The following is a 22,308-nucleotide window of genomic DNA, read 5'->3' on the forward strand; positions in this document are numbered from 1 at the left end:
TATGAGTACGAGTATTCTAAATAAAAACGGAGCAAAATGGAGATGGGCGAGCCGGGAGCACATGCCAAGAAGTGTCCACTAGAGCCCGGCTCGGGGCCTCGAATCCCAGACCAGAGATGCCCACCTTGCTCTGTAAGCAATGGGAGCCACTGAAGACTTTTAAGCAGGGGGGTTCAGAGTAGAGAGGAAGATAAAATCCAAAGGCCCAGAGAGGGAAGGGAACTAACCCACAGTCACACAGCCAGTTACTGGCAGGAGTCTCTGTCCTCCAGCTCCTCCACTGAGTTAACATCTGTAGGAGAACAAAGGCAGTATATATTTTGTCCCATCATTGCATCCTCCGAGTCTAGAATAATGCCTAAGGTATTCTCAGAAAATATTTGTGGAGTACATTGCTGAATTGGTAGCCAGTTGGGCCAGGAAACATCAGAAACCTTGAATCCTCTAGAAGCTCAGTGCTTTCAGGACAATAGTGAAACCAGTCTTAGGAAAATAAACCAAACTTCCAGAGGTGTTGACGTGGGGTCTCAAGCCCTTCCAAATCCTAGGTTCTCCTGTGATCAAAGACACCACTGCCCACACTTTCCCTGCCGCCCCCTCAATCTGCAACAAGCATTGCTGCATAGGGTTCAGAAGTTAATCTTGGTAAAGTGCCTGGCAGATGAAAACTGTTCCTCAGACATTCAGTGTGGTAATTGCCAATGCGGAGAAAATGTATCTCCACATTTGCAAGAGGCAGGCCTTTTTGTTCCACAAAAACCAGCCATTAGCATTCCTGTCTCTGACTCGTCAGAAGCTGCGACAGCCAGGCGGGCAAGCAGGGTCTTGCAGTTCAAGCAGCAAATGGCAAAAGGCTCCGAGGAACTCAGCCCTGGCTCTCACATCAGGAACACCTCTGCAGAGTAGGGCATGGGGCCAGGTGCTTCTCCAACAGGAGAGAGCCTCAGCCCTGACCCTTCCTAGCTGGAGGATCTTGAGCAAGTCCCACCATCTATAAAATGGGGGTAATACCGCCAGGGCCCACTGGGTCATTTTGCACAATGACAGGCACATACCAGATGCTCAACAAATGTGCTTCCTTCCTTTCTTTTTTTTTTTATTTTATTTATTTTTTTTTTTTTTTGAGACAGAGTCTCGCTCTGTCACCCAGACTGGAGTGCAGTGTCATGATCTTGGTTCACTGCAACATCCACCTCCCAGGTTCAAGCAATTCTCCTGCCTCAGCCTCCAGAGTAGCTGGGATTACAGGCACCCGCCATCACACCAGACTAATTTTTGTATTTTTAGTAGAGACAGGGTTTCACCGTGTTGGCCAGGTTGGTCTCGAACTCCTGACCTCAGGTGATCCATTTGCTGGGATCCAAAGTGCTGGGATTACAGGCATGAGCCACCCAGAGTGCTCGGCCCAAATGTGCTTTCAATTGTGACAATAACACTGTGGGTTAGGGTTATCATCCCATTTCCCATATGTGAAAACTGAAGCCCAAGGAATGGCTCATTGATTCGTCAATACCCACTGGGCAGCTGTATGAGCCAATAACTGTTTTAGAAGCTGGAGAGACAGGGAAGAGGAAGACAAGGACCATGCCTCTATGGAGCTCACTTTCTACTGGGAGACAGAAGCCAGGCAAGTAAACAAAATCATTTCACCAAGTCATATAAATACTAGGAAGAAAGTAAAAGAGAGGAGTGTGCCGAGGAGGATGAGGCTGTTTAAATCAGGGAAGGCTTCAAGGAAGAGGCATTGGGACTGGCATCTGAATGAGAAGCTGCCTATGGGACAAGCGTGGAGGCAGAAGAAACAGAACATGCAGAGGTCCTAGGGCAAAAACAAACCTGACAAGATTGCAGGACAGAAACCCAGTGAGCAAGGAGGAGAGTCACAGACAGTGACAGCGGAAAGGCTGTAAGGCTTGGGTTAGGCAGGACCTTGAAGGCTGGGGGAGTCTCTTTGGGAGACAGAGGGGTGGCGTGATCTAAATTGTGATGAAGTCACTTCCCTCAGTCACTCAGCCAGTAAGGGGTGGATGGGGTGAAGCCCATGTCAGAGTGATCCCCTGGGCCCTCCTTCAGGCCACAGTCCCTGCTGCCATCTCTAGAGCAGGTCAGCCAAGGGGCAGGCCAAGTGATGCATCTGCAGGACTCACCTGCTGGGAAATAAATCCATTGGCGCTGGCGGCCGTGTGGGCGCTGCAGTGCCTTGCGGGCAGCATCCTAATGCCGGGAGGATGCAGGGGGAGGGAGACGACATAAGGCCACCAGGACTAGGGTGAGGCCAGTAAGACACCTGCCTCTGGTGCACAATTTAAGGGGATGCTGAAAACTTGATTAAGATAAATAACTTTTTATGCAATTTTTTTAAAAAAAATTAATGCAAAAAAACCGTGATGAATAAAATATCAAAATTTTAAATAAAGACAGGATACAAAAGAGCAGGGATTAGGGTGAGGAAGGTGAAATGAATTGTGCACAAGCAGGATCTAATCTTGGCCCGAAGACATTTGCTTAACTGCAGGGACACTGCCTGGGCCAAGCCCTGTTCCCACTAGGAGCCAGTATCAAGAGCCAGTCTGCTCATGGTGAACCAAAAAGAAGAAACTGTTCCTGATGGGGGCCCCAGAGAACACTGCCTGCCTTGGCTGTGGAGACAGAAGCCCAGAGAAAGGATCACACATCAAGGAGGTGATACTGGGCCTGTACCCTAAGGTGCTGTGTAGGATCAGACCCACCCCTTGTATGCTTTGGGAGCCTAGTAAGGTGCATTTCCTCTCCAGCCTCAATTTCCCCATCTGTGAACCCAGAACTAATAAAACTTAGTCACCAGGATTCAGTAGGGTACTGGTTAAAGTCCTCTAGCGCCTGGCTACTCAATGTGTGGTCCACGGACCGGCAACATCAACATCAGCTGGGAGTTTATTAGAAATGCACGATCTCAGCTGCATCTCAGAGGCATTGAATCAGAACCTGTGTTTTAACAAGACCCCCCGGTGATTGACACACCCCGGTGATTGACACACACGTTTAAGTCTGAAAGCCTGGTCAACTCTTGGCACATAAAAGATGCTCATTAAATGTTAGTGCTACTCCCCTGACTACCCAACCCTGTTAGATTCTGACTTCAGACAAGAGGAAAAACCCAAGACGTAAGAAGAGATCCTGAGGTGGACACCTCATGCATTTTAAACCAGCAAGTTTTGAAGTGAGGGACCCTGGCCAAGCTCTTTCTATACTTAACTGTATGAGCCCTCCATTTTGTTCATATGTAAAATGGGGATAATAATTATAGGTAGCTTCTATGGTTGTTGTAATATTAGGAAAACACTCAGCACAATGCTTGGCACATAGTAAGCATTCGGTAAACTCTTGCTGCTGTGGCCGCTGCTGGTGTTGGGTCAATGAATTTCAATAGAGCATAGACCATGTGATGAAATGAAATCAATAACATTCATATTAATTATTCTTTGCCATTTGTAAAGCATTTCAGTTGACGCCATTTCAGCCAACCCTAATAACCCTTTTGAGTAAGCATAAGATATATCCATTTTTCAGAGAAAAAAAATCTAGACTCAGGGATGAAGTGACTTGTCCACTAGGATTTAAATCCCTGGAGTCTGAAACTAAAATCTGTGTCAGCAACAGAGAATCCGAGCAATAAGCATGGAAAATATAAAAAATGGGATGAGACAGCATTAGACTGCAGAGATCCCTTTTTGTTTTGCAGAAGGGAAAACGGACACCTGTGGAGGGGAAGAAACGTGTCCAAGATCATTCACACAGAGCGTCAGCTCTGGGGTCAGAACCCAGCTCCCAAGGCTTTCCGTGTCCAGACCACCTCCCTCACCTGGTTGGCCAGCCTCCACCTGATGAGCCGGGCAGGCTGCAAGTGGCAAGTTCCCTGGGCGGGTCTAGCGGTCAGGGGGCATCCCAGCCCCACCTTTCCTTCCAGCACAGTCAGAGGAGCTCACGTTGCCAAGGGGAGGGCTGCGAGGTTGCTAGGACACGGTCTGCAAGCAGTCAGGTGGTAGGGGAAGCCTTTGCTGGAACTGGCACTAGGAGCTGCCACAGCGATTTTCTCGTGGCTGGGAGAGGACCTCCAACTCCACAGCGTGGGTCAGCTGATGAGAGGGTTGACTGCCACAGATGCCCATGTCACCGCTACACACACACCCAAGCCAGCAGGCTGAGTCCCATTCTCCCTCAGCTCCACACCTCATCAAGCCCTGAGTCCTGATACCTACTCCTCCTATCTTTGCCACCCCAAGCCACTGCCTTAGTACAGTTCCCTGTCCACAGCCTGTTAAGAGCACCCCAGATTCCCCACCTTCATGCTCCCTTTCTCATCCTTGAGCCCCTGAGGTGCCCGGAAGGATCTAGAACGCAGAGCTGAGCCCTGCAATGGCTCCCCATCACCCTCAAGGTGAAGCCCAAGCTCCTCTAAGGCCCCTTCTAAACTGGCTCTGACAACCCGCCAGTCTTTTTTTTTTTTTTGGACTTGAGGATCCAGCCAAGCCACCTTCCTCCCAGTTCCCTCAGTAAACCATGCATCCCCCGTGTCTTTGCAGATGCTGTTCCTTCTGCCTGGAAAGCCCTTCCTGCCTCACTATCCACTTGGCCTCTGCAAATCCTTAGCTCCAGACTCACCTTTTCAGAGAAGCCCTCCAGCTTCTCTAAGGTGATGAAGAGAGAGGCACCTTAGAGAAACCTGTGTTAGAGGGGGTGACACACTGTAGCTTAAGTATCTGCTTTCCTGCTCATGTCCCCATTCGGCTGTGAACTTTTTTTTTTTTTTGAGACAGAGTTTCACTCTTGTTGCCCAGGCTGGAGTGCAATGGTGCCATCTTGGCTCACCGCAACCTCTGCCTCCTGGGTTCAAGTGATTCTCCTGTCTCAGCCTCCCGAGTAGCTGGGATTACAGGCATGCGTCACCACGCCCGGTTAATTTTGTATTTTTTTTTTTTTTTTTTTTTAGTAGAGATGGGGTTTCTCCATGTTGGTCAGGTTGGTCTCAAACTCCCCACCTCAGGTGATCCATCACTTCAGCCTCCCAAAGTGCTGGGATTACAGGTGTGAGCCACTGCGACCAGCCTCAGCTATAAAGTTTTTATGTCTCACTCTTAGAGTAAGACAAGAGACCTTGGCAGAGTCATTCTCCTACTTAGTTACTCACGGGTTTCCACTGTGCGAGATCAAGTCCTCTCTGGGCCTCCGTGCCATCCTCTGTGTGGTAGGGGTTATGACATTGGCCTTGCCAGGCTAGCGGGAGTGTTAAGGATTGTGACTGTGGGGGCTTGGCACACAGTAAATACACTGAAGGTGGTGGCATTGCTGTTTTGTTTACACCAACACCACCGGTGCCCAGCACAGAGGCACAGAAAACTCACCAGCAAGTGCGTGCTCAACGGGCCCCTCACCTGCACAGGAGAATGACTAGTGTGTGAAAAGGCTCTGTAAGGAATGACGCTCCATTCTAAGTCATAATAATTCTAGTAGTTCACGCTTTTGATTCTCCCTGCCTCCTGGACCCAAGTCATCCCAACATGTGTTCTGCCCACTCTTCATTCATGGAACAAAAGTTTACTAAGCACATACTATGTGCCAGATGACGCGCTAGCTGTTTGGGACTGAGCAGTAGGTAGACATTAAACACAGAATTGTACCACCTCTCCTTCTTTCCTTCCCTTCTTAAAGGCCAGCCTCCTGTCCCTGCACACAGGTGGCCCCACCTAAGGACAGGGAAGATGCCATTTGCTCCCAGGTGCTCGTTCCCTGGCAGACAGCCGGCTGCAGCCCACAGGCGCCTACCCTTTCTCCCTACCCAGCAAGCTGGAAACAGGAACATCTGCCCTGTTTTTAATCCAGTTGCTAGTTTTAAATTCAAATATTGTCTGCTCCCTGAGAGCAGGGATCATGCCTGCCCTTTTCACTGCAGTTGTCACCAGCATTTAGAACACAGCCTGGCAGAGTCATTCACCCACTTACTCATTCATTCATTCATTCACTCAACAGATACTTATCAAGTCCTGCTAAATGCCAGGCTCTGGGGAAACCACTGGGCTTGGCCCCAAGAAGCTCCTATTCCAGCAAAGGAAGAGGGGAGGGAAGTGGGGGTCTGAGGATTGTGTTAGGAGGTAACCGTGCCTGGAGTGGGCTGATCCCTGTGGGAAGCCCTGATTCACTCTATACTGTCTCCCTGATCTGGGCCAACCATTCGTGCCTCTCAACCTTAGTCCTCACCTCTGCAAGTGAGACAATAGTATCTGCTTCCTGGAGCCACTGAGAGCAGGGCTATGGTTACTAAAAGAAGAGGAAATAGAGAGCTGGAGGAGGAGGTGACAGGTTGTCCTGGGAGGAGGACATTGCAGCCCCTTCAGTTGCTGGGGCCTTGGTGGCCTGCCCAGTGGGGGCCTGGCTGCAGCAGAGAGCAAGAGCTGGAGAGAGAAGAGTTCCAGCTCCACACCTAACCCCGTGTGATCTTAAGCAGACCATCTCTCCCTCTCCGCATCAGTATTTTCATCTATCAAATGAGGATGGAACATCGACCTCACTCATCCTAAATATGTGATACCAAATCTAGCAAACTTGTCACGATGCTCAGTCAACAATTATTTACTGGCACCTACAATCTGCCTGGCCCCGTGCAGAGCTCTGGAAACAAAGTCATGTAACAGCCAACCTTTGCCTTTTACGGAATGCATGGTGCCCCCTAGAATCAAGCAGAGGAAGGTAATTAAAATTTAAGGAGCTATAGTGTAAAAAAAAACTTCACAGACGTGATCTTATTTAACAACAGCAATCATAACAAGCACTTATATAGCACTGAGTATATGAGGCCAGTAGTATTAGGCATCCCATTTTACAGATGAGGACACTGAGGCTCAGAGAGGACATCCCCAAAGCTGGAATTCAAAACCAGATATGATTGATGATAAATCCTGTCCCTTTACACCAATCAGAAATCACGTTTAAGTAAGAAAGGTATGGTCAATTGTCCTACCACCAAAGTACGGTCAATGGTACAGTGCTACCCGCACCAGTGAACAAGATGAGTAACTACTGTCAGATTGGGTGAGGTGGGCCAGGAGTTGGGTCTGATGCCAGGCAGGGTCCCATCCCGCCCAGCCCTTTGCTGGAACCAAGAGCAGCAGTGGTGGCCTCCGGAGAAGTGAGAGCATGCCTTCACTGGGGTCTGGGGCTCCATGCCCATTCAGCAAGCCAACTCCCCAAGAAGCTCTCTCCTTAGCCCTCAACCTCCTCTCTCCTCCTCCAGGAAGGTGTGGTCCCTGCCATGCTATCTGCTCTGCTCAGCGACTGAAGGCGCCTGCATCCCAGCTCTGCCAGGAAGCAAAGGTAAGGGCACTGCTCAGCACTAAAGCCCTGGATAGTGTTCAGGGCATCCCCTCATCCCTGGAGCCCTGATGAAGGGGGCATGTCTTCCCCTCTGTGATTGCCAAGAACAGTCCTAAGATGGAGTGAGATGGATCAGTTGGGCAGTGTGATGGAATGGTGTTTACCTTGCATGTTCAGAGCCATTTACAACAGAGAAGCACTTTCTTGTGCAATGCCTTATTCAGTGCTCCCCAAAAAATCTGAGGTGGATATTATTATCCCCAGTTACAGATGAGAAAACTGAAGCTCAGAGAGTAAAAGGACTTGCCTAAAGACACACAGCTGGTAGGTAGCTAAGGCTGAATTCCAAGCTTTTTCATGTCCGTATCCCAATGGCCTATGCACATTGTAGGTGCTTGGTACATGTTTGATGAATGAATGAATGAACTGATGAACTGCCCAAGATGAATGGAAAGGCAGGGCTGGGCTGGCACTTGGCTCTCTTGTCACTGTCAGATCCTGTGCTTTTTCTGCTGAGCCACGGCTTCCTGCACTGATGAGCTCAACATCCCCCATGCCACCCCCTCCCCAGCACAGGATCCCAACCATCTTATGGGTGGAGGAGTCAACCTCAGCTCCTCTTCCAGGTGGCCGGCCAAGCTCGGATCACACCCGGCATCCCTCATCCACATCGCCTCTTCCCCACCACCCACGACCAGTAATCCAGTGTGCATAGTTGTAAACTTGTTTCTTTAAATAAACAGTCTTGAGTTTCATACCAAATAGTCTCTTAAGAGAAGGAACGTCTCCAGGCCACCTCGTATTTAGCATACAGTGAGCCACATATTTGCACAGAGAGAGTGTATGTGGATATAGAGATCGCTCGATCGCTATAGATATCGTTGCTCATCCAGATGGGAGCTATTTATGATGCTGAGTCATTTGCAGAGAATGCCACTGAGGAATTCCAGGCTGGGCTCCGAGCCCCAGCATCACAGACCTCATGGCTCTCTGCCTCGTCTTCACTGTTCACAAATGAGAGGTGGGAGGGGGGCCTCCCATCACAGGCCAGGGACAGAAGGGAACATTTTGGCCACAGGAAATGAAGATTTCCTCATAACCAGTTCCTACTGTAAGTCATTCTCCTCCATCCAGAGCCTTGCACCCTTAGGGATCATCTTGTCCAATTCCTTCATTGTGTAGGAGAGAAAACTGAGACCCAGAGTGGGGAGGGACTGGCCCAGTGTCACACAGAGAGTCGGGGACAGAGCTGGTGCTAAAGCCCAGACCTTCTGGCTGCTGTCTGGGGTTTCCACATTCCCAGCAACCTTCTTCAGGTTTTGTCTCCAATGTCTTGGCATTTCCTCTCACTGAGGAGCTTCTCATCTTCCAAAATTTGGAGATGTCACTGAGCACTTGCACCTTTGGGCTCTTCCAGGACAAGAGCTGACTCCAGCTTGTTTGGATACTCCAGCCCCATGCTTAGTGCAAGACCTGCACACACTGGCTGCTCAATACGTGTGTACTGAGTGTTATATAAGACCAAACTCAGTACCAATTCCTGGGGAACCCATTTGGAAAAGCACCCATCTATCTCCACCCTCTCTTTCTTGTCTCTAAGCCAGTTCCCTATCCATGCAAAAATAGACTCCCTCCCACTCACCACCCACCTCTGCCCAATTCTATAATGAATCAATTTTATTAATAGGCTTTGGGATGGAAACTTGACAAAGGCTTTTTGTGAAAGTCTCACTTTATCTCCCTACATAGTTCACTTCTCAAAGAATTCTAATAAACTGGTCAGGTGGGATTTGGTCTTACATAAAATATTCATTAATCCACTCTTTCCCTCCATATAGAATGTATTGGTTTAAGCATTCAGTGATCTCTAGCCTGTGTTATAGATTCTATTCAGTTGTTCTAAGAGGCAGTGGGATGAGATGGAAAGAGCATGGGCTTTGGAATGAGGGCCAAGTTGAAGTCTAGCTGGCCCCTTACTGGTTTTTCATTCACATTGATTACTCTGAGGATTAAATGAGATAATATATGTAAGGTGGATGGCACATAGTAAGTGCTCGATGCAGGTTTGTGAATAAATGAATGAATGATTATGAATGATTGGCTCAGGACCCATATGAACAAGATCTTAAAGCTGGAGGAGCCAGCTGACGCTGCAATCTGAGTTAACAAAGTCATACTACCCAGGAAGGGTGGTTTGAAAAGTCTTGAGAAGCAAACTTCAGGATTAGGCTGTTGGTTGGCCTGTCTCCAGGCCAGAAAGGAGGATCTTTCTCCAGCCCCTGGTGCAAGGGGTTCCCTCAGCTCAAGAAAAAATTTGAGTCTGGAATCTGGGTTCAAAACAGAAAACTCCTTGAAAATCAAGACTGTGTCATTTTATTGCTGGATTCTCCTTTCTCTCAACTAGAGCCTGGCTCAGAGTGGTGTGGAATAGGCAGAGAGGTCCACAGCACATATTCATGTTGTGAAGATGAGGTGCATTGACTTGAGTTGATCTGAGTTGACTTGGCTTGAATTGACTTGAGTTGTTCTGAGTTTACTGGTGGACTCAACTCTTGGGCCCACCGAGAGAGAAGCTTCCCGAAACTTGGACTTAGCTAAGACCTGGCTGGTCTCATAGCACAGGGGAGACTTCACAGGTGATGTTCTGGGGACATTATAGAGTGTCCCGAAGATAGAGGCCTTTCAGAGAGGACCAGGGCCATAGTCAGCACTGAAGAGCTGGATAGCAGTCTTGGCTCAGTCAGGGGGCACCACAAGGCTAAATGTCCCTTAGGAATCTTTAAAATCTATTGGAACTCTGCCAGGACCTTTTCATATTTTTAAGGCAATAGATGCCTTTCTTACTGGCATAGAAGGATCTTTTTGGGGTACCCACTTCAGTGGGAGGATGGCCTCCAGGCTGGAAGGTCAACTAGACTCAGCAATGAGGAGAGAAGACAGGGTGAGGCTGGGAACCAGGCAGAGTTTCATACTACAGATGCTGGGACCATTGTAAGTGGGTCCTCCCATGGAAGCGAGGGTTTGGGGATCTGAGTGAGATGTGATTCTAACTCTAGACTTACGTCAGGCAGTGTTTGCTGAAGGGAAAATGACTCAGAAAGTACATTGGGAAATCAGGCAAGACCTATAGCCTCACCATGCGGAGGGCAGCCAGCACAGCTCAGGCCCCTTGGCCAGCCCCATCCCAGGCCCTGCCCACCACAGAATGCAGCCAGCACCTGAGGGAGACAGGAATGAGAACACCAGTGAGCTTCAGGTGAGCGGGGGCTGCTCACACGCTTACTGCACTTACCAGTGTCTGTCTCTCACACGGGTCTGGGAACCCACCAAAGGAAATATGTTGCATTCCTATCATCCCCTTTGTACCCCCTAAAAATCTGGGTACAGATTATAGACATCAGTGTTTGATGAGTGAATAATCAGGTCAGAGTAAGATTTAGAAAGGCAGTGGAAGATTTCAAGATGGCAAAATGGAAAATTTCAAGATTTCAAGGTGGCCAAGGTCCAAGGTAGAGATGCCTAGCCAGAAAAAATAACATAGACCCAGAAGCTGCCCCTCAGGAGTTTGGCTCATGGAAAAATAATGCACTAAATGGAGCCAAGGGACAGGGTGGTGCAACGTGGGCTTAAAATAATGTTCCTCAGCATCCTGGGCTTCTAAGAAGGTTCTCAGGGCCCATTATGGGATGGGTTTGGGGAAGAGAAGGCCTCAAAGAAGAAGCCCTAGATCCTCCAAATCCATTTCAACCACAAAAGCTTCGCTTTTATCTGTTGTATATGTTGGATTTCCTCCTAAATTTTTACTTTTAAAGGGTTCTTTTGATTTTAAAAAGTGCATCTGGGAAAGTACTGGCATTGAAAGAGCCTATGCCTTTGGAGGTAGACTGGGTCCAGATCTCAGCTCCATCCCTTTCCACCAGTGGGACTTGGGGCAAGTGTCCCTTTGAGCCTCCACATTCTCAGCCACGAGCCACCCTCCCAGGGCTGTATGAGCACAGCTAAGAGGCTCTGGTACCTCCCAGAGGCTGGCACACATGTGATTGATTGATGCTGTACAAGATGACTTTAGCTGGTATACAGATGAACATTTATTATTTTAATAGCTCGCAAGTGATGCGTGTTAGAAATATATAACCAGCACACTAAACTGTGATTTATGAAAATAATATGGCATTTCCTCTGAAAATAAAATTGTGACATTTTTAAAAAGGCAAATCAATTTAAAGAGAAATAGTAAGTGATAGGGCAGAAATCATGAAGGTGGCACAGGAATGACTGAAATTTCGGGGAAATTGAGAGAATCTATGTAAACACCAATCACAGTGTCTGTCACTTAAGAAGGGCTCAAAAAGTTAGTTCTTATATCCTTCTCTTTATTTTAGCTCCCTGGGGTGGTTGAACCTAGAACCATGCTCAAAAAACAAAACAAAGCAAAAACAAAGCTTCCTGGGACAAAGTAGGGGCCCAGGCCCAGTTGGCCTGGAACAGTGTGGGGTGGGCATGAGACAGGCAGCCATGGATCCAGCTCTGATGGGCAGAAGTGGTCAAGTGTGGCCAGGGAGCTGGCCACAGGCACACAGAGCAGTCCGAGGCTGCTGAGGTAGCATCTCCCACAAAGTGGGCACAGACCATCGGGGATCCATGAGACAATTTGAAGAGTTATTCAGGCACAAATTAAATAGCACTGGGAGAGAATGACTGCCTTTTTGGTTGATTACATCAAGGAGAGAGTCTCAATTGAAGGTTAGCCTCTCCTTAACCATCTTGATTTCCTTTCCAAGGAAGAGGCTCAGACTTCAGCCGGCAACAGTAACTAGCTGGAAGTGGATAACGATGTTTTATTTTCCATTTATTTGTTTTTAACCATGGCCTTCTATTTACAGAACAGGATACTGCATTCCTGTTTATGAGAAGGATCTTATGTTCTCTTTCCAAATATATGTATTAAAGGTCAAAAAATGAATCTGTTACTCTTGCTAAGTATAAAGTGAGTAATAGTAAATGCAAGATGTACATGAGGAAAATAGAGAGAAGTGGTGTATGACTGAGGCAAGAGTAACCTGGCAAAGGTGTTGCAAGGGGTTCCGTGGCTCCAGAGCCCATGCTGGGCCCAGAGGCAGGAATGTCTCCAGGCCCCACCACAGCCTCCGGGGCAGTCCTCATCCTGGGGAGGGCAAAGGAGACCCCATCCTAAGAAGGAGGGAGATTGCTGGGCAGGTGACCCAGAGCCTCCTGCCTGAGCTGGGAGTGCAGAGACCAGGACAGCAGCCTGGCCAGCAGTCAGGGAGGTCAGGGCTACCACCAGAGGGTGGATCTGAAACAGACCCTAGGCCTCTGGTTTCTGGCAAGGTTGATTACATCCAGAAGGGGGTCTTAATTAGAGGCTGTGGTCCAGTGGTTGATCATAACTTGGATTATCCAGCTGGGGCAGGAAGGAGCTGAGGGACAGGAAGAGGCAGCCCGTGTCAGCCTGGTGTTCAAGGAATCAGGTGTGAACCTAAACAGTTCACAGCAGCCTTAGAGAGGGGCTGGGTGTGAATTAGGGTACACTGATAGCAAGCAACAGAGACTAACTCTGTCATACTCAGACAGAAAAGGGGGTTATCGAGGTTATCAGATGGGACCCAGAACCAAAGGGAAAGCTGGACACAGGGTTCAGAAAAGGACCAGAGCCAAAGCTGCACAAGGGGTCTGGAAGCAGGACCTGAGGCCGGTTTTGTCCAGGTCCCCTCTGGGATGCATCTCAGCCACAGCCGCTTTTTTCCTCCTTGCATCACTCGGCTCATGAGTCACAGCCCCAGGAGGGAGACAGCTGGCCTGGCGTGGGTCCCGTGTCCTCCTCTCGGCCAGCCCAAAGCATGGCGGCTTGACAGGACTGCTTCCAAGATTGAACGTGAGGGAGGGGTGGTTCCCAAAAGGAAAATCAAAGGGCTGTCACCAAAAGGAGGAAGAGTGGATTCTGGGCAGCTCAAACCAGCAAATGTCGACCAGGAGGATCCCAGGGAGTACCAGGCACTGTGGTCTCCTAGGTGTCACTCTCTGGGACCATCCCTGAGGCCTCCTTTCTCCTACCCTGAATGGACAAACATCACCATCCCAGTCTGGGAGCAGTGGTCTGCTGTACCTGAGTAAGGTGGTGAGCTGCTGCAGTGAGGGTCCTCCGATGGGCTGGGGGCCCTAGGGGAAGGGTACTGGGCAAGTCTGATCCTTGGCCCCAGGGCTGAAAAGGATCTGCTGGGCTGAGGAAGTCTAATGAGAACCGACTCACTCAGGGCCTGCAAACCTGCTCGTCAGCAGGCTTGGCGGAGAGCACATGCATGGAGGAACTGTGACAGGGGACAGACATGCTTAGCTAGCAGGACAGCCGCTGCCCACTCCAGGAAGTGGAGTTACCACTCCAACTGTTACCACACAGGCACGGGGCCCCAGGGTTGATGGTTACACCTGGGCTGGTTTGTTTAAATGAAGGCCCAAATCAGGAGTTCTATGTGAAACTCCTCCTTTTTTAGTATTATCAATTAACAGGAAAACAATTAAATATTGTGTTGACCAAACAATATGTACCACCAGTTTGTGACCATGGGAACTAACTTCTACTCATCCACTACAACTAAGATGAGACATCACTTCCTCCAGGAAGCCTTCCATGACTTGCCCCTCCCTCTGCCTTGCCACCCATTCTTTGGACTCCCACAGACCCTGTATTTCCTTTTGTCACAGCACTGACCCTCTGTGTTACTTGGAGGCACACAAGTTCGTTTGTTTTTGTCTGCTGCTTTTTGACTGTAAGCTTCTTGAGGAGACCCACTGTCTCTTGTTACATCTATGCCCAGCATCATGCCTGACACACATGAAGGGCTGTGGCATTGATGGAAGGGGGCTATAAGGATTGCAGGTGTCAAGGTTATACTGTGGCAACAAGTTAATCCTCAAATCCTGTTGTGACTTAATACAACAAAGATTTGTTTCTCCTTAACATGATGTCTTCTGTGGAGCCAGCAGCTCTCCAGGCAGCGTCCTTCCCATTGGTGACTCCGGGATCTAGGCTGGCTCCGCCACTATGGAGCAGTGGAACAGAGTGAGTGGAGAACTCATAGTCACTCTTTTTTTTTTTTTGAGACAGAGTCTCACTCTGTTGCCAGGCTAGAGTGCAGTGGTGCAATCTCGGCTCACTGCAACCTCCAGCTTCTGGGTTCAAGCGATTCTCCTGCCTCAGCCTCCCAAGTAGTTGGGATTACAGGCCCGCATCACCATGCCCAGCTAATTTTTGTATTTTTAGTAGAGGCGGGGTTTCACCGTGTTAGCCAGGATGGTCTTGATCTCCTGACCTTGTGATCTGCCCGCCTCAGCCTCCCGAAGTGCTAGGATTACAGGCGTGAGCCACTGCACCCGGCCAACAGTCACTCTTAATACCTCAGCCCAGAAGTGACACTGATTGATTCTTCTCACAGGCCGTTCGTTGGCCAAAACTAGTCACATGACCTATCTCACCATCAGGGGCGGGAAAGAATTCACTGAGTTCACGTTCTTGCAGCACAAGCCCTGACCTGCCACTGGCAGTGCTGGGGAGCCAGGGGTTCAAGAGGAGGACTTGGGCTATGCGTGGGGCAGAGGCAGCCAGGAACCAGAGGTGCTCGAGACACAGAAACTTGCCAGCATCACCGAGAACCAGAGGTGCCTCATGGCTGGTACATGAAAGCACCTCTTAATTTGCATGTTTAACTCAACACATCCTAAAAAGTGGGAAAAGAGTGGGGAGAGAATTTCATTAACCTGAGCTTTCCACCTTTCCTTATTTTTCCAATCAGTAAACACTAGCAAATGAAAATCAAGTTGATGGAAAAATAGAGGTCAAATGCCAATGGGCAAACTGTTCAGAAAGAAATTGCCACCTGGTCCCTTCAACATCTTACGTGGTGTCCCTGGTGACCCAAGAGCGATTGCAGCTGTTGGAAGGGCTCAGACGCCAGTGCACTCGGGGATACCGACCCTCACTGCTCTGACAGCCTTGGCCAGACCATGGCTGATAGCAAGCCACTCCGGGGGGCTCCAAGACACTTGCCCTGCTTTCTTCAGGCTATATCACAACAGCAGATGTTTCTTTGGGATGGAATCACAGGATCTTAGATGGCTCTAGAAAGAGCAGAAGCTTAGGAGCCAGAAAGATCTGGGTTCAAATTCCAGTTCTTTCCTAGTAAGTCAACTTCCTACCTAGCAAGACCCTTCACCGCTCTGAGTTTCAGCTTTATCACCTCTCTAATGGGTACAGGGATAACACCTACCTCCCTGAACAATTGTGCATAGTCTCTGACATTACGTGTCTAATGCATAATGTCCTAATGCACAGTATGACCTCAATTGATGTCATTGTTTTTCCTTTTCCCCCATTGGGGTCAGAGGGACTGAGTCCAACCTCCCCTGACTGCAGCCAGCCAGTTCCTATTTGCATACCTCTGATGACAAGAAGCTCACTACTCTTCCTACTGCCCCCCTCGCCCTGCAAGCCCCGAGCATCTTGCTCCATTTTTTAATTACTCCCATGATGTTTGTGAAGAGAGGGTCTGATGTCCCTAGGGACTAGGGATTGAGGGGAAGGTGCCTGGCTCACTTCCCTACCTGGCTGACTAATCACAGCCTTTGCCCTCAGGAGTTGTGTGGGGGAACTGAGTATAGTGAGGATGAAGGAGGTGAGGGGATCAGGGTGGAGGAATGTGTATCCATTTCTGGTTCACAAAAGGAAACAGAGAAATCCATCACACATGGGAGACAGGATCAGGACTGGGGACATTTGTCCCATAGAAAAGAAATCTCAGGAAGACTGCCACAGGACAATGATGGAGGTTCAACCTAGGGTTAAGTGTGGGGAGCCACAGAGGGGAAAACAGGAGCCTCAAATAAGAGCAAACTTTCCTTCATTCATTCTGCAAGCACTCCCTGTTTCTCCACCCCGCCTGGCCCCAGGCTGAGCATAAGCGCAAGAAATGAATCCGCGGCCTTGACCTTGGGAGAGTGGGCAGGCATGTAGATGATAATATGGAAACCATTTGAGTATTGCTGAGATAAAGGAAAGTTCAATGGGGGCTGTGGGAGCTCAGAGTGGGGGTAGCTGGCCCACTAGGGAGGGGAAGGATGAGGAGGCAAACAGAAAGTCGGGAGAAAAGGGATACCAGCTAGAGGGGCACCATGGGCAAAGGCATAGAGGTGAAAATCAGCCTGCTGTGTGGAAAACCCACCCCTTTCTCTAGTGCTTGAGCAGGGAGTGGTGACAGGTGGGCTGATCCAGCAGCAAAGGGCCTTGCAGACAGCCACAGAGCAGAGACCCTGTCCCAGGCTAGGAGGAAGCCATGGAAGGGTGAGTTGCTTTTCATTTTTGTTTTTTCAGGAAAAAAAAAATTACTGAACTATAACCTATGTTCATAAAGTTCTCCTAAGTTTACAGCTCAGTGAGTTTTCACAAAGTGAACACACCCACGTAACCTTCCCCAGCTCGAGACACAGAAACTTGCCATCACGGAAGCTCCCTTTGCTCCCCTTTCCAGTCCCCACCTCCCTGCAAAAGGAGCTGCTGTCCCAACCTTTTTTTTTTTTTTTTTTTTTTTTTGAGACAGAGTCTTGCTCTGTCACCTGGGCTGGAGTGCAGTGATGCGATCTCGGTTCACTGCAACCTCTGTCTCCCGGGTTCAAGCGATTCTCCTGCCTCAGCCTCCCAAGTAGCTGGGACTACAGGCATGCGCCACTACGCCCAGCTAATTTTGTATTTTTAGTAGAGATGGGGTTTCACCATGTTGGTTGGCCAGGATGGTCTCAATCTCTTGACCTCATGATCCGCCCACCTCAGCCTCCCAAAGTGCTGGGATTACAGGCGTGAGCCACCGTGCCCGGCCCCGACTTCTAATTTCATAGATTCATTGGCTGTTTTTGAACTTCACATAAATGAAATCACGCCGTGTTGGACCCCTGCTCAGCGACGTTGGAGAGTCTCTTGAGTTGTTGCATGTGGTTGTCATTCATTCTCATTGCTGGAGTAAATCTCATCGTGGGACTAGACCAAAATGAAGTTCTAGTGTTGATAGCCACTTGGGTTGTTTTCAGCTTTAGACTCTTGGGAGAAGCGCTGCCATGAAGATTCTTGCACGTGTCTTTGGAAAAACACATGTACACATTTCTAGGGGGTTTATGCCAAGGAGTGGAGTTGCTGCATCACACGAGATGCGGGTTCAGCTCTAGCAGATACTGTCAAATGTTTCTTCCAAAATGATAGTAGCAATTTACATTCCCTACTGTAGCTACTTGGTGGAAGTTTCAGGAGCTCCAAACCCTCACCAACATTTGGTATTTTCCGTCTTTTCCATTTCAGCGATTCTGGTGGATGTGGAGTGGTATCGTTGGAATTTTTATTTCCCCAAAGACGAGTAGGTTAAACACCTTTTCATATGCTTCCTAGCCATTTGGACATCCTCTTTCCCAAAGTGTCTATTCAAGGCTCTGGACAGGGAGGGTCAAGGGCCGCCTTTCATTTTAGAAAGTTATCTCCGGCAGCCAAGTGGAGTGTCTGGGATTGGAAGTGGGTGTCCTGGAACCTCTGGCTGATACCAGGGGCATCTCTTAGGTACCAGGTTTCATCAGCTTCCTCTGCCTTCTTCACTCCTCACAGTCACCCTTTGACCTCACAGGTCAAAAGTGTTATCAGTATTTCACAGATGAAATGGCCAGGCTCAGAGAGGTGAAGGGCCTGCCCAAGGTCTCACAGAGTGTGCTGAGAGGACAGCTGGGATGTTCTCAGCCTGAAGCAGGTAGCCCAGGGAGGAATAGAACAGAAGGGAACAAAAGGAAGGTGAAGAAGCAGCTACAAGGACATCTATCTCACTCCTTATTTTGCAGAAAAGGAAATTATCCACCTCTCTCCCCAATTCTCTCCCCTTCCTTCCCCTCTCTCTGCATCACACCAAAAGTCCCTACAGAGGTCAGCAGCCATCTGGAGGTGAGTGTCCCCAGCCTGAGACTGTGTTGGAGGCCCAGTGATGTGCAGGGAGCCAATTTGGTCAGCTCCTGTCTCTGCCACCACTCACCGTGTGGCCCTGGACTGGTCACGTCACCTCCCTGAGCCTTAGGCTCTTTACCTGTTTCAATAATCCCTTCCTCTGGGCCTTGTGGGGAGAAATCACTGAGGCAAACTGATGCAGTGCCCAGCAGGGCGCCTGGCGTCATGCAGCCCTTAGTTTACTTGGCACACTCTCATTCCTTCCCCCGACACTTCTATGACTAGCGGGGCTCCGTGTTCTGCCCAGGCCCCCTCTCCCTGGGTAGCAGGGTCAGCCTCTTCACGTCTCATGCAGCCACAACAGGCCACTGGTGGGTTCCTGACTGCCTGAAAGCAGGTGTGGTGGGCCAGGCATGGCATTCCCTCCCGCATCACCTCGTCTCCCTGCAGCTGCCCGCACTCAGGCTGACAGCCACACAATGAGTCCCAGAAGGGCCTTTCTCCTCTCAAGGACTCTCATCTCAGAGCCCAGACGCCTTTATTTTAGGAGCTGTGGTTAGTAAAGTGCTTCATCAACGCCACCTCCAAGCAGCCCCCCACCCCCTACCACACACAGCCCGTGTGACTGTCTCACCCGCCCTGTCCTTCCACTCGTTAATCCGTGCTGCCTTTCATGAGCATCTCCAGGCACTGTGCTAGGCACCAAGAGGCCCACCAGCTCCCTCCCTTCATGGAGTTTCCTCTGCATTGAGAGAAACAGACAATAAACAAATAGATGGACATGGTAAACAGGATGACTTTGGATGGTGCTCAGGGCCGTGGAGATGATGGAGAAAGCTATAACAGAGAGGGACGGGCAGTCGGCCGCTCGGTCCCAGAGCAGAGTCAGGAACTCCCAGGCCTGCTGCCAGGGATGGCGTGTCCTTCTCTGGTTTGGGCTCTTCCTGGAGGGAATAGTGACACTGCAGACCTCCTGGGGGTTGTCCCAGGATTTGGCAAAAGATCCTGGCTGCTCCTGACCCCTGGCACTTCCTCCATCCACCAGCTTCTCCCCTCCCGCCTCACAGGATTTCTTCCTCCCAATCCTACTGGATCCTGAGCAAACTGAGTCCTTTCCTGATGGTTTCCTCATCCCCAGGGGCAAGGGCAACTGAACCCCACACAGGGCCAGCAGAGACCCTCAGCTCTACGCAAGCAGCACACTCTGTCTCCCTTCTCAGGCCTCCACCTTCTCTCCCTCCTTCACCCCCTTCCTGACTCAGTCTCTCTGTCTCTGTGCCTCATCTCGCTTTTCCCCTCTCCAACTTCCTGTTACTCTTCTTCTCCTAAATTTCTTTTCTTTCTTTTTCTTTTTCTTTTTTTTCTTGAAATGGAGTTTCGCTGTTGTCACCCAGGCTGGAGTGCAATGGCGCGATCTCGGCTCATTGCAACCTCTGCCTCCTGGGTTCAAGTGATTCTCCCGCCTTAGCCTCCTGAGTAGCTGGGATTACAGGCACCTGTCACCATGCCCGGCTAATTTTTGTATTTTTAGTAGAGACGGGATTTCACCATGCTGGCCAGGCTGGTCATGAATTCCTGACCTCCAGTGATCTGCCCGCCTTGGCCTCCCAAAGTGCTGGGATTACAGGCGTGAGCCACCACGCCTGGCCCTAAATTTACTTCTTATCGGGACACTCCTTTCCTTCAAATAAATATATGTATTTTTAAATGCACCGAGCCCCTACTGGGTGCAGGCATAAGGTAAGGAGCTTGGGTCTAATCAAAGATGAGTAAGACATGGACTTCCCTGCAAGAGAGATGAGTCATGTACCTAAATAAGTGAAATGGGGAGGCTGAAAGTGGCCAGTGTGATAAAGGAGACACTGATGGGGGCTGCAGAGTAGGAGGGTTCCTGAGGGCTTCAAGGAAGAGGTGATGTTTTTAGTCACCTTGAAATACGATCATGCAATGAAACATGGGCTGACTCTGGGCCTCTCCTGTGGACAGTTGTTCAAGGACCAGCTCATTTGCCTGGAAAGTAGGGAATTTGAATGTCATCTTTCTTTCACTTTACAGTTCTCTGATTCTGACTCACTTCCTTACCGATCTCACCACCTTCTCCTTCATTTTCTCTTTCATGTGTACTTTTTTTCTTCCCCACCTGTCCCTTCACAGACACAAGACGTACTTTTGAGTTTTGTCCTCAATTTCGTTTTCCTTCCATCCTTTTCTCTCAAGTCTAAGTCCCACTCTCCAGCATCCTTCCTTCCTAACCTCCAAGGTGCCCTGGTAGACCATGTGGACTTTGATGTCTAACAGACCAGGGTCTCAGCCCAGTGACTCAACTCTCTAAGCCTTCATTTCATCATCTGGAAACAGCCTCCTAGGGCTATTGTACAAACCAATGAGACAAAGGATGTGGAAACGCTTCCTACTGTAAATGAGAGTCTTTACCGTTAACGAGGCTCTTTAGACTGTAAGTGACAGAAACCCAACTCAAGATGGCCTAAAGGGAAAAGGGAAAGTCTGATGTTGCTAGGTCAGACACACATGGCCCCAGGGCTTCAGACAGTGACCACAACACTCTATCTTTCTACATCTCTCCACTGCCATCCCCCATGTTGGGCAGGCCTTCCTTTGCAGAGTGGGAACACAGCCATCTCCTTCCTATCAGCTGAGCAACTCCAGTGAAAATTGGGCACCCATTCCAGTGGTGTCAGCAAAGCTCTGTGATTGAACGTCAGTGGACTCAGCCCTAACCCATTCCCATAGCCAGGCCTGGGTCCCACGCTATCACACGGAGCCGTTAATGATGGGATCCTCCCACCCAACCCATAAGGACCATGAGTGGGAAAGGGGAACATCTTCCCAGAGAGGGGCCATTTCACAGTTACAAAAAGAAGGGGAAATGGCTGTTACGAATCAAGCTCCTTGAGCAACGGAGACAAGAAACACAGGGAAAGGAACAGGCTCACGCCTTCTTAGCCCTCAGGTGTCATCTCCTCAAAAAAAAGTCTTCTCTAATCCCTTAAGGATGTGTTGGGTGTTTCACCTGTGCTCTAGCAGCACCTTATGCTTCCCCTATTATCATACTTTTCGTGTTTATTATACTATTCTATTTGCTTGTCTGTCTCCTTCACAGGACTTTAAGTATCGTCAGGACAAAGTCAGTGCCTGTCTTGCCTGTTGCTGTACACCCAATGTTGACAAATGCCAGACCCTTAGTAAATGGTGGATGGAGGGATGGATGGATGGATGGATGAGTGGTGAGATGGATGGAAAACAGACAGCTGGATGGGTGAATGCATGGATGGTAGGATAGATGAGGGTAGGTGAATGAATGAGTGAGTGGTGGAGCGTATGAACGATGGACGATTGGTTGGATAATGAGTGGATGAAGGGATGAATAAATAGATAGATGGATGGATGAATGGTTCGGAGATAACTGGTGAGATCAGTTTGGAATGGGCTTAGCCTGAACTGCCTGTAAACACAAACAGAGCTGCCCCTCAAGTTGTTGATAGATGAACCCCAAGTTCGGGAGAGAGATCTGGGCTGGAAACAGAGGTTTAGGAGCTATTAACACAGAGACTATAATGGAGTGGATCAAGGTTACAGGGGAGGCAGCAAAGTGGGGGAGCCAAAATCAGACAGCACCTAAGTGACACTTGAACCCAGGGCTGTGTGATGTCAGAGCTTGCTTTCCTTCCTTCATTTTATGGCAGCTTGGCCACTACTTGAGGTGACAGCACAGAGTTAATGTCTCTCCCTCTCCCCTCCCTCCCCCTCCTCAAACCACTCAGCCAGAAGGGAGCAGCTGCCTGGGAGGACAGAGAGACAGATTATGTAAACTGTGATTGCCACCCACAGGAGGAGGAGGAGACTGAATAGGTATTGAAATGCGCTTTCAATAATGCATGTCCTCCTCCGCACAGGCCTGGGGCTTGCTGGGGAGGAGAGGATCCTTAAAGGGACCGATCCTCCTGTCCCCAACACCCACA

At 49.4% G+C, this 22,308-nt stretch overlaps 1 protein-coding gene across 8 annotated transcripts in view; it reads left to right on the forward strand.

The window, feature by feature from the left end:
* The window catches only part of CPLX2 (complexin 2), an 89,340-nt gene that overhangs the window by 7,087 nt on the left and 59,945 nt on the right, over positions 1 to 22,308 (forward strand). For 3 of the 8 annotated variants that reach the window (XM_034960993.3, XM_055112885.2, XM_008966615.5), the window contains exon 2: positions 7,268 to 7,347. In XM_034960993.3, coding sequence (XP_034816884.1) covers positions 7,268 to 7,347 — 80 coding nt within the window. Of the gene's footprint in view, positions 1 to 7,267; positions 7,348 to 7,611; positions 7,672 to 7,842; positions 7,899 to 7,918; positions 8,100 to 22,308 lie in introns of those variants that run through there. The other 5 variants (XM_034960997.3, XM_034960996.3, XM_034960999.3 and 2 more) reach the window with 5 other exon arrangements.

Source organism: Pan paniscus, chromosome 4 (genome assembly GCF_029289425.2).
Source record: "Pan paniscus chromosome 4, NHGRI_mPanPan1-v2.0_pri, whole genome shotgun sequence".
Lineage (NCBI taxonomy): Eukaryota > Metazoa > Chordata > Mammalia > Primates > Hominidae > Pan > Pan paniscus.